Here is an 18,130-nt window from a genome sequence, read left to right on the forward strand (position 1 = left end):
GTTTACAGATTTACTCAGACATTACACCGTCAAACGGTCCGTGTCAGCCGGAAACAGCCCGCCGTGCAGCTCCTTTACCTTCAGCGCCCCCACCCACGGTTAACGCCTGGTACCGTTAGCTCACCGGAGCCGGCCACGTTTACCTGAGGAACGTCGGAGCGGGTTCCGGGGTCTTTCTTGGCGTCTGTCGGTGTGTCCGGTGCCGTTATCTCCGCCAGGCGTTCTGAGCACCGGCGAGTCAGCGGGGATGGCGAGATGCTGCAGCGGGTCAGACCGGACCTCACAGACAGCCAATCAGAGCGAAGCGCTGCAGCTTCCACCAATCACAGAGGCCGTGACGTCACGAGGAGCGACACTGCTACAGGTCTTTACTGTGTTTTACTGCGTTTTATTTTTGTGACTTCTTCAAATAATAAATCAATATGATTTGAAAAGAAGAACCTTTAAAAGTTTAACTTATTATTTAATTTATTTTAGAAGCAGAACAGATGCAGAATCTATTGGATGCTCAACAACAGTCTAATACAGCCGGGTTCCACCTGTGGTAATGCTGCCCCCTCCTGGCTGTGCCGTATTTCTTTTTTAGATACTGTATTAATCCCCAGAGGGAAATTCGTTACGGCTGCTGCACAAGCTGTCATACAGTGACTAGCAAGGCGCGCCACAGGCTAGGGTGAAGTGTCTTGCCCAAGAACACACAACAGTGACTAGGGAGGAGTCGAACCACCAACCTTCCGGTTATTGGACAACCCTGCTATCCCACGCGCCACTGTTGCCCCTTCACAACTAAACACAAAAAAATACAACATATGTGTGTGTGTGTGTGGTGTGTGTTCCGCTGGTTTCCATGGTGACAGCATCTTCAGTTCCTTCAAAGAAAGAGAAGTTCAGGTTCATCTCTGTCTGCAGGATTATTGATGGAGGACAGGAGTGTGTGTCTGTGCATTACCTGTCAGACCATCTCGTACTGGTTGGCGTTGATGAAGCGAGACAGACAGCAGGCCAGAGACATCCCGATCAACTGAGACACACAGAGGCAAAGATTCCATCTCCATGGAGACGCAAAGGAGCACTACAGTGATACTACAGTGATACTACAGGAGCTCTGCAATGATACTACAGTGATACTACAGGAGCTCTACAATAATACTACAGTGATACTACAGGAGCTCTGCAATGATACTACAGTGATACTACAGGAGCTCTACAATGATACTACAGGGATACTACAGGAGCTCTACAATGATACTACAGTGATACTACAGGAGCTCTACAATGATACTACAGGGATACTACAGTGATACTACAGGAGCTCTACAATGATACTACAGGGATACTACAGTGGTGTACATCAGTGACAGTCAGGGTGTTACCTGGGAGAAGGCGATGCCAAAGGTCACTCCTGCAATGATTCCCATGTTACTCTCTATGAATGACGTCACCAGCTCATAGCAGCCCTGCACACAAGCACATTACATCTCTTTAACAGCAGCCTCCACACAGCAGGGGGCGCTGCAGTCATCCTGAGTGTGTTCAGTGTGTCTGACCTGTCTGTGGACCTTGCGTGCAGCCACTGTGACGTTCTTCAGGTCAGCACTGCTGCAGTCGGAGAAGCTGACGCAGCAACTAGCAGGAACCCCGCCGGCTGGAAAGTACACACTGCTGAACCAGCTGGTGTAGTTATACACTCCACAGCAGTGCAGCTGCTCACACACACACAGTGAGGAAATTACTTGTCTGATTGGCCACCGCATCAATAAAGTGTTCATGAGTCACTCACTCTGCGCTGGACGCCATCCACAGCCAGGCTGCGGTCACTTCGCCCATCGTATGTCATCACGGCGTCGCTGTAAGCGGTGAGGAACGTTCCTTTGATCTGAACACACACACACAGTCAGTGTGAGCAGTGTAAGTGTGAGGCCAAAAAAATGGTGTATAAATCTGACCTCGTGGCGAAACACGAATCCGGAGATCGCTGCGATGAGCTCAGTCATGAAGACCAGAGACAGAAACACGGCGTACTGAGGAAAGGTCAGAGGTCAGAGATCACAGTCAGGCCACAGTGACATCAAATCTACATGAACAAAAACCCACCATCTTTAACATCCAGGGGCGCCCCCTGCAGGTGGCGAAGCAGCCGAAGAGTCCAAAGAGCACAATGGCGGCGCCGGTGCCAGTAAGCATGTAGGGGCCATTGGAGGGGTCGCTGGAGATCAGCAGGGTGTAGGGGCCCAACATGAACTTCCACCATAACCCCACTGACAGAAGGACCACACCTGTCACCTGAGGGGGCGGAGCTTATGTTACTGGGACCCACACAGACACTGTGGGAGGTTCTGCTGCCCCCTGTGGCCTTTAATTATTGTCTAATGAACGGCATTATTTAATTATTTTAACCCTTTATTTTCATTGTTTAATCAAATGTGTGTGTGTGTGTGACGAGCAGAGCTGTGTGTGAGTGAACCTGTGCTGATGTCACAGTCATGTGATCATGTTGATGAGCTGACTCAGCATCACATGACTCTGACAGCAAAGTGACAAAGTGACACCGAGACGAGAAAAAGCAGCATCAGGGCGACGGACGGAAAGCAGAGTAAAAGAAGTAAATCAGAACAAATCCGCAGGAAACTGACGCTTACACCGTGAAACACGGGTTTCCTGGTGGCTGCTGATTGGTCAGATTATTACAGAGAAAAACAACCAGAGACAAACAGCCCAGAACAATGAATTCAACAACCTGCAGCCTGAACACACACACAGCTCAGGCAGCAGCACAGCAAAGGGTGAGGAGGACGATGAAGATGTCAGAATGTTTTCTCACCCAGAAGATGAAGGAGTAGAGCAGCAGCAGCGTCTTCAGGCAGAAGATCACCGGTTTGGTCTCCATCCTCCTGAGAGCCATGATCCATCTGACGCTGACCAGGACTGCAGCAACCCCTCAGAGCCCTGAGGACAGCGCCCTCTGCTGGAGCAGGACTGACAGAGGACAGCGCCCTCTGCTGGACCAGCTGTCAGCCCATTCTGCATTCCATGCAGGCCGCCACCTGACTGGTTTTGACTGGAGTGGATGCTAGCTAGCTAAGGTGGTCATCACATTGTTGTCGTCCATCTTTAAACACTCACACAGCAGCTGTGTCACAAATAAAGTAACAAAGTACAAGCTAACACAGAGTTACACTCTAAAATGTTCAGGTGTAAAAGAAGCTCTGCTGCGGTCCATGAACGGTGCCGAGTGTTTGTGAGTGTGTGTCCAGCTGTGTGCAGGGGACACAGAATGTTTTGGGTGGAGCTTCACAGGCGGGTGTCACAGCAGCTCACACTCCTCAGTGTTACATGTGTTATCGGAGTGTGAAGTATGAGTCACATGTCCCTGAACCACCAACCAGACGCCGCCTTGCTCCAGGCAGGAAGCAGCAGCTGCACCAAAGGGATGTACAGACAGTAAACATGGCTGACATGTCAGCATCGCCCCCTGGTGGCCGTTTGCAGGGAGGAGGAGGAGGACACATTAATGTGTGATGAGATGCTGTAAGAATAATAAAGTACGAACACTCAAACATCAGCACTGATTTCAGGCTCACTTTTATTTGACAGTGTTTTTCCACAGTGAAGTGAAGCAGCGGTGTTTGTGACAGTGAACGCCTCACGGCGCTCTGGTCGTTAAACACACGGCTGTGATTGGCTACTTAAGTGCTCGTGGTTCCACAGGCTGATCGTCGTTGGTCTCTCTCTCTCTGGCCCAGTCTTACACCTGCACAGACCAGGGGTGAAGGTCCCGGCCTCAGCAGGGGGGCACTGAAACACGACATGTGTACAGCATGAAGGGACACTATAAAACTCAAGGCCTCTCACATAGAGGGCTGAATGATGGAACACTGATGACTGAATCTGTTCGTACCAGTTTGGTGAATCGGTCGCTGCAGGCATTGCGGATCCTCTCAGCTGAGGCGGGGCTGTCCAGCCTGAACGGCCCACTGATGCCGGACTCTGCCCGGGCGGCGCTGATAGCATCTTTAATGGCGTAGAAAACGGAGGCGGCCAGAAACAGAGGAGGCTCACCGACAGCCTGGAAGAAAGAACACTGTGTCTGTGGGCGGCAGCGATGCTCACGCTGAGGGCAGAGACGGCGGCGTTACCTTAGAGGCGAAGATGGCCTTATCGTTGGGGGCGTCGCGGAGCAGTGACACGGTCAGCTGTGCTGGAATGTCACCAAAGGCAGGGATCTTATAAGCTCCAGGGCCACGAGTGAGGAGCACGCCCTGCGGCGAATAATGAAGCTCCTCCAGTGTGAACAGACCCAGACCCTGCATGAAGCCCCCCTCCACCTGCAGACACAGTCAGACCTGAGGGTGCCGCAGACATGAACCGCATGGTCTGCCCTGCTTTTCACTGGCTCACCTGTCCGATGTCGATTGCTGGGTTGAGGCTGTGACCGACGTCCATCACAATGGTGGAGCTCAGGTTCTTTGATACAGAGAGTCAGCGTTAAACAGGAAGTTCTTCCAAAATAAAAGCATGAGACAGAAGGTTGAGGTTCAGGGAGCCCAGCACTTGTTCCGACCTTGTGGGCGCCGGTCAGGCAGTCAATCTCCACCTCTGAACAGGCCACGCCGTAGCTGAAGTAGTTGAAGGCTCTGCCTGAGTTTGTATCAAAGTCATAACCGAGATCCGGAGTCCTGACGAGACATAAAACGGTTAAACTCTGTCCGGGTTTGTACGTCTGGAACCTGAACCAGACTCACCTGTAAAATCCGTTAGCACTCAGGCTGACCCGGTCGAAGTACGCTGCTCTGACCTGAGACACAAAAACACTCTGAGCACACTTGAAAGGTGGAAACTAACCACAGCACATCAAACACCCCAGACAGGATCGCTCACCCAGTCCTCCCATGATCCTTTGGGGTTCTTGGCCTTGTACGGCTCCAGACGTGACACCAGGATCTCACAGGCATTCTGCACAGCAGCTCCGTTGAGGTCGGAGGAGGCGGAGGCAGCGGTGGGGCTGGTGTTTGGGACGGTGTTGGTGCTGGTCTCTGAGATATGGATCTTTGAAAAAGGGATACCCAGAACCCTGCTGGCCACCTGAGACCACATGAACACACACACACACACAAGGATCGTTGTGTCTCTAAGCAAGGCCACACTTCCTGCTCTCACCACCAGAGGTCACTGTGTCTCTGTACCTGGACCATCTTGGTGTACAGTCCCTGTCCCATTTCGGTGCCTCCATGGGTCAACAGCACAGATCCATCGGTGTAGATGTGAACCAGAGCGCCGGCCTGAACACAAACACGTCACCACAAAGAACCACCAGAGATGCTGGTCTTGTCATGTTAGTTGGTCTGACCTGGTTCAGGAAGGCAGAGGTGAAGCTGATGCCAAACTTGGTGGGGACCATGGCGCCCCCGTTTGGTCCAACGGTTCTGCCTGATGAGGACACAGAAACAGTTCAAACAGGTAGTGTTCCGAAGAGACAGTGGTCTCTGGGGACACACTCACCTGTTGTAGAGGTCGATGGCAGCTCGGCGCCGGTGGTAATCAGAGCGTGCCAGACACTCATCCCAGCAACGGTCCAGCGTGAGTCGATCCAGGACCTGGTTGAAAGGTGTCAGCTCACCTTCCATGTACAGATTCATCCGACGCACCTGCAGGGAGATGGAGACACTGCATTGACACTGCTTACCCAGCAGACCCTTGGACCCATCCTTGGACCCATCCACTGACCTCCTCTGCTGGCCTCCCCAAACTCTGAGCTACATCCGTGATCCAGCTCTCTGCTACCATCATGCCCTGTGGCCCCCCAAAGCCCCTGAAGGCGGTGTTAGACGGTAGGTTGGTGCGGCACAGGAACCCACGGCCACGCACATTAGGGATACTGTATGAGTTCTCCATGTGGAACAGAGCGCGCTCCATGATCTGACGGGGGCATCAGCAAGGTGTTAGAGAGCAGAGTGGAAGGAAGAGGGGGAGAGGTGGGGAGGGACACTCACAGAGAGAGAGGTCTTTGGAGTTCCCACAGTTACTGTAGTACGACACGTCCAGAGCCAGAACTTTCCCGCTGCTCAGGAAGCCCACCTGCAGCATGGCAAGAAACACATCAACACACGCCACCGCCACAGCGGCAGCCGCGGGGGGCCCCCTTACCTTGTATTTCCCATAGAAAGGGTGTCGTCCTCCCGTGATCAGCATGTCCTCGTCCCGGTCCAGCATGCACCGCACCGGCCTCCCTAGTCTGAAAGACAGACCGACACCTCAGAGTCTGCCACCACAGGAGGCTCCACGCAATCCCCATATAAGACATACTTGTTCGCTGCCACGGCGACCACAGTGGACAGCAGGGTGGTCCGGCTTTCCTTCCCTCCAAAGCCTCCCCCCATCCTCTTCACCCGCACCACCACCCTGTTGGCGGGCACGCCCAGCGCCTTCGCCACGAGAGACTGAGGCGCAGAGATGCAGATTACAGTTTCAGATTACAGTTTCCTGTGTTCGAGATTACAGTTACCTGTGTTTCAGATTACAGTTACCTGTGTTTCAGATTACAGTTACCTGTGTTTCAGATTACAGTTTCAGATTACAGTTTCCTGTGTTCGAGATTACAGTTACCTGTGTTCGAGATTACAGTTACCTGTTTCAGATTACAGTTACCTGTGTTTCAGATTACAGTTACCTGTGTTTCAGATTACAGTTTCAGATTACAGTTTCCTGTGTTCGAGATTACAGTTACCTGTGTTTGAGATTACAGTTACCTGCGTTTAGATTACAGTTACCTTGTTTCAGATTACAGTTACCTGTTTTCAGATTACAGTTACCTGTGTTTCAGATTACAGTTTCAGATTACAGTTACCTGTGTTTCAGATTATAGTACCTGTGTTTCAGATTATAGTTTCAGATTACAGTTACCTGTGTTTCAGATTATAGTTACCTGTGTTTCAGATTACAGTTTCAGATTACAGTTACCTGTGTTTCAGATTATAGTTACCTGCGTTTCAGATTACAGTTACCTGTGTTTCAGATTACAGTTTCAGATTACAGTTTCCTGTGTTCGAGATTACAGTTACCTGTGTTCGAGATTACAGTTACCTGTTTCAGATTACAGTTACATGTGTTTCAGATTACAGTTACCTGTGTTTCAGATTACAGTTTCAGATTACAGTTTCCTGTGTTCGAGATTACAGTTACCTGTGTTTGAGATTACAGTTACCTCCGTTTTAGATTACAGTTACCTTTGTTTCAGATTACAGTTACCTGTGTTTCAGATTACAGTTACCTGTGTTTCAGATTACAGTTTCAGATTACAGTTACCTGTGTTTCAGATTATAGTTACCTGCGTTTCAGATTACAGTTACCTGTGTTTCAGATTACAGTTTCAGATTACAGTTTCCTGTGTTCGAGATTACAGTTACCTGTGTTTGAGATTACAGTTACCTGCGTTTTAGATTACAGTTACCTTTGTTTCAGATTACAGTTACCTTGTTTCAGATTACAGTTACCTGTGTTTCAGATTACAGTTACCTGTGCTCGGACCGATCCTGTTCACCCTCTACATGCTCCCTCTAGGATACATCATCCAGAAGCACGGCATAAACTTTCATTGTTATGCTGATGATACCCAGCTGTATTTATCCATGAAGCCTGAAGAAACGGAGCCGCTAGTCAGACTACAGGCGTGTCTAAAGGACATAAAGGACTGGATGTCCTCCAACTTTTTACTATTAAACTCGGACAAGACTGAGGTCATTTTTTGGACCGAAACATCTCAGAACTAGTTATCAGATAATACTTTCTCCCTGGATGGAATTACTCTGGCCTCCAGTACGACTGTGAGGAACCTTGGAGTTATCTTTGATCAAGACATGTCATTTGTCTCTCATATTAAGCAGGTCTCCAGGACCGCTTTCTTTCACCTGCGTAATATTACTAAGATCAGGAGCATCCTCTCTCAGAGTGATGCTGAAAAGCTCATCCATGCTTTTGTCACTTCAAGACTGGACTACTGCAACTCTTTATTGTCAGGATGTCCACATTACTCCATCAACAGTCTGCAGCTGATCCAGAACGCAGCAGCTAGAGTTCTGACAGGAAGCAGCCAAAGGGATCATATCTCTCCTGTCCTAGCGTCTCTTCACTGGCTCCCAGTGGACTCAAGAATACACTTCAAGATCCTTCTTCTAACCTACAAGGCTCTTCATGGACTTGCTCCATTGTATCTGCAGGACCTGATTGTACCATATGTTCCTAATAGGACACTCAGATCTCTGAGTGCAGGTTACTAGTAGTTCCTAGGATTCATAGAAGTAGAATGGGAGGACGAGCTTTCAGCTATCAGGCACCGCTATTATGGAACCAGTTACCAATCTGGGTCCGAGAGGCAGACACTGCCTCCACCTTTAAGACTAGACTTAAAACTTTTCTGTTTAGTAAGGCGTACAGTTAGCCTTAGACCTAGTGTGTAGCACAGCTATGCTGCTCTAGGCCTACGTTGTCGGGGGCACAAACATGATCCACTGAGCAGTTTCCCTCTCACCCTCTAACCTCTCCTTTCTCTCCTTAGTCTGGCTCACACTGGTCTCAAGACCTGGATGATGACCTGCAGTCCGGCCCGTGAAGTCTCTCTTGCTCTACGTTGTCGGGGGGCACAAACACGATCCTCTGAACACCCTCTGACCTCTCCTCCACTCTCCTTAGTCTGGATCATACTGGGTAATATCGTCTCATAATCTGTGTTAACTGTCTTCCTTGTAGTTCTGTGCCTCGCTCTCGCTCTCTCTCTTTGCAGGTCTCAAGACCTGCATACTGACCTGCAGTCTCTCCTGTGCTCATCGACTTCACTAGCCCCTGCTGCTCATCTTTACTATCAAATTACTATTCCTACTTATGGACCGACGATATATATAGATATCTATTACAATATAATCACTGTTTCATCTTGCTGTCATGTTTGCTCTGTACTGTATCATGTTTGTATCATGTTGCTCCTCTCTCCCTCTCTCTCTTTCTCCTCATCCTCTCTCTCTCTCTCTCTCTCTCTCCCTCATCCTCTCTGACTAGCAGCAGGACTGGTTCCCCCTTAAGTTGACGGGTCCTGCTCAAGGTTTCTTCCTCTTAAAGGGAGTTTTTCCTTGCCACAGTGCTCTTAGGGGGGTTCCTGTGAAGCGCTTTGAGACAATGTCTGATTGTAATATGCGCTATATAATAAAACTGAATTGAATTGAATTGAATTGAATTCAGATTATAGTTACCTGTGTTTCAGATTACAGTTTCAGATTACAGTTACCTGTGTTTCAGATTATAGTTACCTGTGTTTCAGATTACAGTTTCAGATTACAGTTACCTGTGTTTCAGATTATAGTTACCTGTGTTTCAGATTATAGTTTCAGATTACAGTTACCTGTGTTTCAGATTACAGTTTCAGATTACAGTTACCTGTGTTTCAGATTATAGTTACCTGTGTTTCAGATTATAGTTACCTGTGTTTCAGATTATAGTTTCAGATTACAGTTACCTGTGTTTCAGATTACAGTTTCAGATTACAGTTACCTGTGTTTCAGATTATAGTTACCTGCGTTTCAGATTACAGTTACCTGTGTTTTGGAGGCCGACTGCGTGGAGACAAAGAGCTCCATCTCGCCATCCTCTCCGCGGGGAACAGCCAGGGTGACGTTGGTCTCCAGGTAGAAGTGCTCCTGTCCTCCAATGTGTATCTCACCTGACAGACAACCAATCAATAATCAATGGCTGATCAGCAGCAGGACTCGTGGCCACAGAGGCACAGAGTCCTACCTCCAGGATATGGTTGGCCTGTCTGAACCCCGCCTCAAGGTCTCCCTTCTGAATGGTTCTGACGGCCGGTAGAGGACTGGGCAGTGATGGCCTCCTGTCAATCAAAACGATATATTAAAGCTCCCTGGTCCTCCTCTAGGGGGGGAGTCCAGCTGGCACGCTCTCACCTGGATGGTGTAGGAATCGGCGGCAGCTCCTCATATTCGATCCGGACGGCTCTGGCAGCAGCTTGAGCATGAACTGCTGTGTGTCGCCACCACCGCTCCGATGATGTGACCCACACAGCTCACCTGTCGAGGACAGACTAATCATCAACCTGAACACAGACACCTGATTGGTCGGAGCAACCAGAAGCCCACCTGGCCATCGGCGAGGATGGTCTCATCATACCGATGGGTCCGGTGGCGTTACTGCCGGGAATGTCGTCAGCAAACAGGCAACAGGCGACACCGGGAGAGCGCTCTGCTGCCGCCGCATCCACGGAGCTGCAACACACCACGGTGAGACATGGCCGGTGACAGGTGTGTGTGTGTGCAGATGTGTGTGTGTGTGCAGGTGTGTGTGTGTGTGCAGGTGTGTGTGTGTGTGTGCAGGTGTGTGTGTGTGTGTGTGTGTGCAGGTGTGTGTGTGCAGATGTGTGTGTGTGTGTGCAGGTGTGTGTGTGTGTGCAGGTTTCTCACCGTATCCGAGCGTGGGCCTTGCTGCTGGTGATGAGTGACAGGTACAGCTCATTCTCATACAGCGGTACGTCGTCACAGTACACTGCCTCACCTGTGGCCTGCTTCATGGCTGACAGGTGCATCATGGGACGGCCAACCACGTTGTCTGGGCTCTGGCCCTCAGGCACCGCCTGAAGGAGGAAGAAGCTACATTTACCAGACCACAGGTGACTGACGGAGCCTGACACACACAGTCACTGTACCTGGTAGACCTGGACACTGGACGGCGTCTCAGGGTGGTAAACCTCGGTGGCGCTCAGACAGTCAGCGCTGACGGCCTCTACGTTCACACCCTGACAGGAAAACAGGGAGCGCTCACACACACGGTCACAGCGCCAACGTTGACGAGACGACCATACAAACCTGGAGGCGGAGCTTCTGCAGCACTGTCAGGTAGAACTTGTAGAAGAGGCTGAGGGTGAGAGTTCTGCGGTACGTCACCATGCCGCCTGGCACAGAGGGGTTCAGGGTCATCTCCTCAGCCATGAGGAGCAAGCCTCCTGCAGAAGCTCCTCCCCCCAGGACCTGAATGACAGCAGGCAGAGTTACTTCCTCCCTCCCTCTCTCCTTCCCTCCTTCCCTCTCTGTGCTTACTACCTTCCTACTAGTTTGCTCGCCGTCTTCATGGCCAGCACCGTGGTCGCCGCCATGCCACCATAACTCAGCCTCAAGTCCTCCACAACATTAGTCCCAGCAGTGAAGGTGACGCTCATAGCTGCAGTGATAATACTGATGTCATCTTCACGGCGAGGGGACTGTTTGAAGGCGGAGACGAACTGAGTCTGAGGAGACAAAGAAGAATGAGGATGCACGTGTGGTTGCTAGGTAACTGACAACAAATGCTGGAGGATGGTAACAGGAAGTGGTTACAAGGTAATGGAATTTATTTACCACAAGAGACAGTTGTCTAGCTGACACTGAAAACTAGCTAGATGCGAGGAGAGTGGTTGCTAGGTGCCAGAGTGAGGTTGCCATGGTGGTGCTACGTACCTTCTTGCTGTAGGGGATGTGTACAGAGAGCAGGACCTCCTGTGGTCGCAGAACTGTCCTCCTGTAGCCTGTGAAGAAGCTGTCATCCATCTGAACCTCACGGCTGCCATCTGTAGGACAGAGGTCAAAGGTCAGGACCACACTGAACTGTTTCAAAATAAAAGCCTCATTAACATAGAAACTGCAGGTTTACCTTTGTCCGCCAGCGTCAGCCTGCAGCCTGCTGCCATGAACACTGGGTTCAGGTCTGAGATGGGGCTGGCTGTCATGATGTTCCCGCCCACAGCCTAAACACACACAGTTAAAATCCTCCTCGTGGCTCGGGGAATTTCTTGGACACAGGACTCACCGCCACGTTGCGTATTTGCTGTCCGGCAAACCAGCGCAGCTGCTCGAGGACGGCGAGGAAGACTTCAGCCTGATGCAGAGGAAGAGTCTCCACTGCCTGCCTCAGCACTGCCTCCATGTGGCTGAGCGTGCACGCTGCACCGAACACAATGCCTGGACACACATCCATCTGTATTGAGGTGTGTGTGGGTGGAGTGGTGACGGGTCATCGGCTGAACTCACCGTCATCAGTGTGGGTCACGGCGCTCAGCTCCGGGACGAAGGCTGGCGCCAGAATGACGGATACACCATGTTCTTAAACTTCACTTCGATGCCTGAACACACACACAGAGTGACCGGGGAGTGAGCAGCAGAGCGAACAGCTGAGCGAGTGTGGCGCTGACGCAGACTCACCCACTTCGGTGTTCCCCACCACCACGCGGGCCTCCGGGTGTTTCCATTTCAGACGCAGGAACTCGTCCAGACTGCTGGGCTGCAGCCACACCGTCCGCTCGCCACGGAAACACAACGACTGCCGCTGACCTTTACTGAGAGCCTACGAGAGGCGGAGGGCTCCAATCATGATGTGTTGGTCAAAGCTGTGTGTGTGTGTCTGTGTGGTGTATGTATGTCTGTGTGTGTGTCTGTGTGTGTCTGTCTGTGTGTCTGTGTGTGTGTGTGTGTGTGTGTGTCTGTGTGTGTGTCTGTCTGTGTGTCTGTGTGTGTGTGTGTGTGTGTGTCTGTGTGTGTGTGTGTGTGTCTGTGTGTGTCTGTGTGTGTGTGTCTGTGTGTGTGTATGTATGTCTGTGTGTGTGTGTGTGTCTGTGTGTGTGTCTATGTGTGTGTGTCTGTGTGTGTGTCTGTGTGTGTGTGTGTCTGTGTGTGTGTGTGTGTGTGGTCTGTGTGTGTGTGTGTGTCTGTGTGTGTGTGTCTGTGTTTGTGTCTGTGTGTTTGTGTCTGTGTGTGTTGTGCTGTGTGTGTCTGTGTGTGTGTCTGTGTGTGTGTTGTGTGTGTGTGTGTGTCTGTGTGTGTGTGGTCTGTGTGTGTGTGTGTCTGTGTGTCTGTGTGTGTGTGCCTAGGTGTGTGTGTCTGTGTGTGTCTGTGTGTGTGTGTCTAGGTGTGGTGTGTGTGTCTGTGTTTGTGTCTAGGTGTGTGTGTCTGTGTGTGTCTGTGTGTGTGTCTAGGTGTGTGTGTGTCTGTGTGTGTGTGTCTAGGTGTGTGTGTCTGTGTGTGTGTGTCTAGGTGTGTGTGTCTGTGTGTGTGTGTCTAGGTGTGTGTGTGTGTGTGTGTCTGTGTGTGTGTCTAGGTGTGTGTGTCTGTGTGTGTGTGTCTGTGTGTGTTTACTATGAGCTCTGGAGGGAAGATGACTTCCTGCGTGGGGTCATAGGGCTCAAAGTCTGCAGCGTTAAAAAGAGGCGTGGCTTCCTGCGAGGCGGCACACACAGATGTTTACAGTCTGACACACTGTCATGCACACACACACACACCATTGTTTACAGCAGGTAAACAAACACCCTCCTCTTCAGACACACTCTGAGTCGCACCGCCATTGGTCAAACAGCAGCCATTTTCCCGCCCTCTGCCGCCGCAGCATGCCCCCTCCTGGAGGAGAAACAAAAGACACAAGGTGTGATGACACAGTGTGTGTCTGTGTGTGTGTGTGTTTCTCTCTGTGTCTGTGTGTGTGTGTCTATATGCCTGTGTGTGTCTGTGTGTGTCTGTGTCTATATATCTGTGTGTTTGTGTGTATCTGTCTTTGTGTGTGTGTGTCTGTGTGTGTCTGTGTGTATCTGTCTTTGTGTGTGTGTGTCTCTGTGTGTGTCTGTGTCCAGACCCGTCACAACACGGTAGGCAAACCAGGCAATTGTGTAGGGCCCCTCTCATGCTCGGGGCCCTAAGACGGACGGTCAGTTAGCGCCACCATTCATCGACAGCTGTTTTGGCGCATTGACACATTGACTCCCCCCTCGCCCCCACGGGGCCCTGAGACAGCTGCTGGAAGCAGAGAGGAGCGGCTGTTCAGAATAAAGGAGGAAGCACACTCTGCAGGCTGCAGGGGAAGACGGCAAAGAAAGGAAGAAGAAGAAGAAGAGGCGAAACGGGAGAGAGGAAGAGTGTGACACAGCTCAGCCTCATCTTACTCCCACTGTTTGTCTTTTTCACATCGTGTCACAAACACTTTAGAGACGCAGGCTTCACGTCACTACAGCCTCCTTCATGCTGCAGCCTGAACGTTCACTGAGTCGCTCTGAGTACAAACGTCTGCTAAATGAGTTACAAACATCAATATAATGACGTGATAGAAAACCTAAATGTATATAAAACCGTAAATGAAGCTGTAAAGTAGCTTGTTAGCTCATGCAGCAACAGTGTGTAGCTGCTATGCTAATGCTACTTTAGCTTGTTTGTTAGAGTTAATGAGGCTCTAAAACCACAGCAGGAAAAACTAATGTATGTTATTTATAGTGTTTATTAATGCTCAGGGTTTTCCCTGTAAAGGACAAGCTAGTGAATTATTGTCATATAGTTGGTATTTTATGGCTTTTTTAAATGTTTTTCATCAGGTGCTTAAACTCCTGTCTGTGTCTCCTCATGAAGATGCCACAGCCGCCACAGATGAAGGTATAATCTGGATTATTTACAGTGTTAATTATCAGGCTGATCAGTATGGTCTTATACCACACAGGTCATGTGGAGCCCTGTGAGGACACTCCAGAGGACGTCCCAGCAGCAGTTAAAATATCTCAGAGCCTCCACTCCTTCCTCTGCTCCTCCAGCACCTGACCTGGTAACAGAGGAAGGTCCAAGGTGTCCAGGTCTCACTGAAGATCCTGCACTGTGGACAAACTTAACAATACTAGTCATATCTTGTGTTGTCAGTGGTGGAGGAAGCACTGATGTTTAGTACTTAAGTGAAAGTACAATTACCCAGCAAAATATATACTCAAGTAAAAGTAGATGTACTCCATCAATGATCCTACTTAACCAAAGTCTTAAGTACTTACTTTTAATTTCCAAGAGTTTAAATCGAGGCAGCTGGACTCAAGGATTGTTTTTTTAACTTGGGGGATACATAAAAATACAACAAAGTAACAAAGTACAAATACTTAGTTACTTTCCACCACGTGGACAGTCTTCAGAGGACATATTTCTATGATGTATTTTGACTGTTGTACAGGTTTTTATGTTTCCTTAAGATAATATTTTCATGTGTGTGTTCCACATTATTTAAATAAACGGTTTCTTATAATCATCACTGTACATGTCTTTGTGTTCGGGGCGGCAGTTCTATAGAGTCTAGTGGCCCGTAGGGCCCCAGTGTGTCCTTCTTGCCTAGGGCCCCTACAGTGTCAAGCAACGGCTCTGTCTGTGTCTATATGTCTGTGTGTGTCTGTGTGTGTGTCTTTGTGTGTGTGTGTGTGTGTGTGTGTGTGTGTGTGTCTGTGTCTATATGTCTGTGTGTGTTTTGTGTGTGTGTCTGTGTCTATATGTCTGTGTGTGTCTGTGTGTGTGCACTCTCACCACAGTGAAGCTCTTGTATCCCTCCAGTATGGGTCTGTACCCAGTGCAGCGACACAGATTACCTGCAGGTGACACAGATAATAACCAATAATGATCAATACATTGACTGATTGATCAGGCACACGCACCCTGGAAGGCCTCCTCCACTTCGGCCATCTTGGGTGTGGGGTTGTTCCTGAGCAGGGCGTACATGGACATGACGATCCCCGGCGTGCAGAACCCACACTGAGACCCGTGAGCCTGCGCGATCCGCTCCTGAACAGTGGTTATTGATTATTGATCACAGCCATCAAGGGGGGGGGCTCCTGGTAGACGGTGCATCCTACCTGCACGGGGTGGAGCCTTCTGGCCACGCTACCAATTCCCTCCACTGTTGTCACGGCGACCAGATGCAGGGAGCAGAGCGGAGCAAGGCAGGCGTTAACGGCATGATGACTGGACACAGTTAAAGTTCACACACTGTGTGATCGGAAGTCAGCTGGGAGCACATGACCCCCCACACACACAGGCACACCACACACACAGACACACACGACACACACAGTAATGGTTGGATACAGTAGCTGGTTGGTGTGTGTTTGGTATCTGGACAGCATGACGGTGCACGCTCCACAGCCGCCTTCAGCACAGCCCAGCTTGGTCCCTGTCAGGCCCACTGAGAGCACACACACACAGAGACACACACAGACACACACAGACACACAGACACACACAGACACACACACAGACACACACACACACACACACACACACAACACACACAGAGACACACACACACACACAGACACACACACAGAGACACACACACACACAGACACACACAGAGACACACAGAGACACACACAGACACACACACACACACAGACACACACACACAGACACACACACACATATGAATCATGGACAACTCAGATTGTGTAAATCAGTACAATAGTCCTATGACAGAAGACAACTGTTGCCATGGTGAGGGAGACCAGCCAATGAGAGCGCGGTGTCTTGTTATTAATTGTGTGTGGTGGACTTGGGCCCCTGGTGGTCACTGACCTCAGTGCTGGTTCTTCGTTAACCATGACAGGAAAGTGCCGACTCAGCAGCTGAACTTCCTCTTTATGATGGACCAATGATCAATATGATTTCACAACCACAGTTTATCATCAGACAGTGTGTGTGTTGACAGTGTGTGTGTGTGTTGACGGTGTGTGTTCACAGTGTGTGTGTGTTGACAGTGGTGTGTGTGTTGACGTGTGTGTGTTGACGGTGTGTGTGTGTTGACGGTGTGTGTGTTGACGGTGTGTGTGTTGACGGTGTGTGTTCACAGTGTGTGTGTTGACAGTGTGTGTGTGTGTTGACAGTGTGTGTTGACGGTGTGTGTTTGACGGTGTGTGTGTTGACGGTGTGTGTGTTGACGGTGTGTGTTGACGGTGTGTGTTGACGGTGTGTGTTCATACGTTTCCTCCTCAGGTAGGTCAGCAGGGTCATGTCGGGGTCTGCGTTCCGCTCCAGGACCTGGGTCAGACAGACAGCCGTCAGTCTGGACTCTGCTCTGCTGTTATCAGCTGAACTCGTGTTGATGATTCACAGTGATGTAGCAGCTGCTTTGGTTCTGCATTCTGACATTAATCAGCTGATCATCCACTTCACACAGCGTGTCCTCGCTGGGTGTTACTGATCAATAATCAATACTACAAACCTCAGAGCACATCAATGCAAAGGTCTCCGCTCACATTAAACTCATCTCATTGATCCATTTACCTTCTTCCCGTTCACGAAGAACACCAGCTCGTCAGACCCGGTCTCGCGCTCGGTCATGGTCCCCTGTGTGTCCCTCGCGCTGCCGGTGCCGCGCGTGTCCTCCATGGTGCTGCTCGGTAACGCTCCGGTGCTGCCGTCGCTCGGTAAGTCGACTATCCGGGAGAGGCGTGTCTGGACCGGCGCTCCTCCTCCGTCAGCAGACCGTGACAGACTCGGTGTGTGAGGGCTGACGGACTGATCGGTCGGTCAGTCGCGGTGACGCGTGCTTCCTCTGACAGCGCTGCTCGACGCGCAGCTGACGGCCGAGGGCGCAGTGACTGTCCGCGGTAATCATTCACAGGCGGGATGTGGAGGAGGACTCTGGGTCAGTTCCTCCCACCAGCGCCTGCTATGCGGGGAGGCAGGTCGGCCCGCTGGGTGGGTCCAAACCCGTCCTGAAGAATCTCCACGCTCCAGCCTCGAGCCTTCATCATCCATAGGCAGGTGCTCCGCTCAGAGGTCACTGCTGTGCAGCAGCTACAACACGGATCCTACACATCACTACACATCACTACACATCACAACACATCACTATACATCACTACAACATCCTACACATCACTACACATCACTACACATCACAACACATCACTATACATCACTACAACATCCTACACATCACTACACATCACTACACATCACAACATCACTATACATCACTACACATCACTACACATCACAACACATCACTATACATCACTACACATCACTACACATCACAACAACATCACAACAACATCACTACACATCACTATACATCACAACAACATCACTACACATCACTATACATCACAACAACATCACTACACATCACAACAACATCACTATACATCACAACACCATCACTACACATCACTATACATCACAACAACATCACTACACATCACAACATCACTACATCACAACAACATCACAACAACATCACTACACATCACAACACATCACAACAACATCAATACACATCACAACAACATCACAACATCACTACAACATCACTACAC

At 50.1% G+C, this 18,130-nt stretch overlaps 1 protein-coding gene and 1 pseudogene across 1 annotated transcript; both read right to left on the minus strand.

Moving 5' to 3' along the window:
• Positions 1-826: 826 nt before the first annotated feature.
• Positions 827-2,908, minus strand: LOC114432049 (tetraspanin-7-like). The gene is made up of 8 exons (XM_028399822.1): positions 2,822-2,908; positions 2,095-2,283; positions 1,947-2,021; positions 1,781-1,876; positions 1,548-1,703; positions 1,374-1,457; positions 950-1,021; positions 827-869 (listed from the first exon to the last, which is right to left on the minus strand). Exons 1-7 carry the CDS (start codon positions 2,900-2,902, stop codon positions 953-955), a joined length of 750 nt encoding a protein of 249 aa, XP_028255623.1. The 5' UTR covers positions 2,903-2,908; the 3' UTR covers positions 827-869; positions 950-952.
• Positions 2,909-3,565: 657 nt separating this feature from the next.
• On the minus strand, positions 3,566-17,420 carry LOC114432077 (xanthine dehydrogenase/oxidase-like; annotated as a pseudogene).
• Between the last annotated feature and the right edge of the window lie 710 nt (positions 17,421-18,130).

The sequence above is a fragment of the Parambassis ranga genome, chromosome 2 (genome assembly GCF_900634625.1).
Source record: "Parambassis ranga chromosome 2, fParRan2.1, whole genome shotgun sequence".
Classification (NCBI taxonomy): Eukaryota; Metazoa; Chordata; class Actinopteri; family Ambassidae; genus Parambassis; species Parambassis ranga.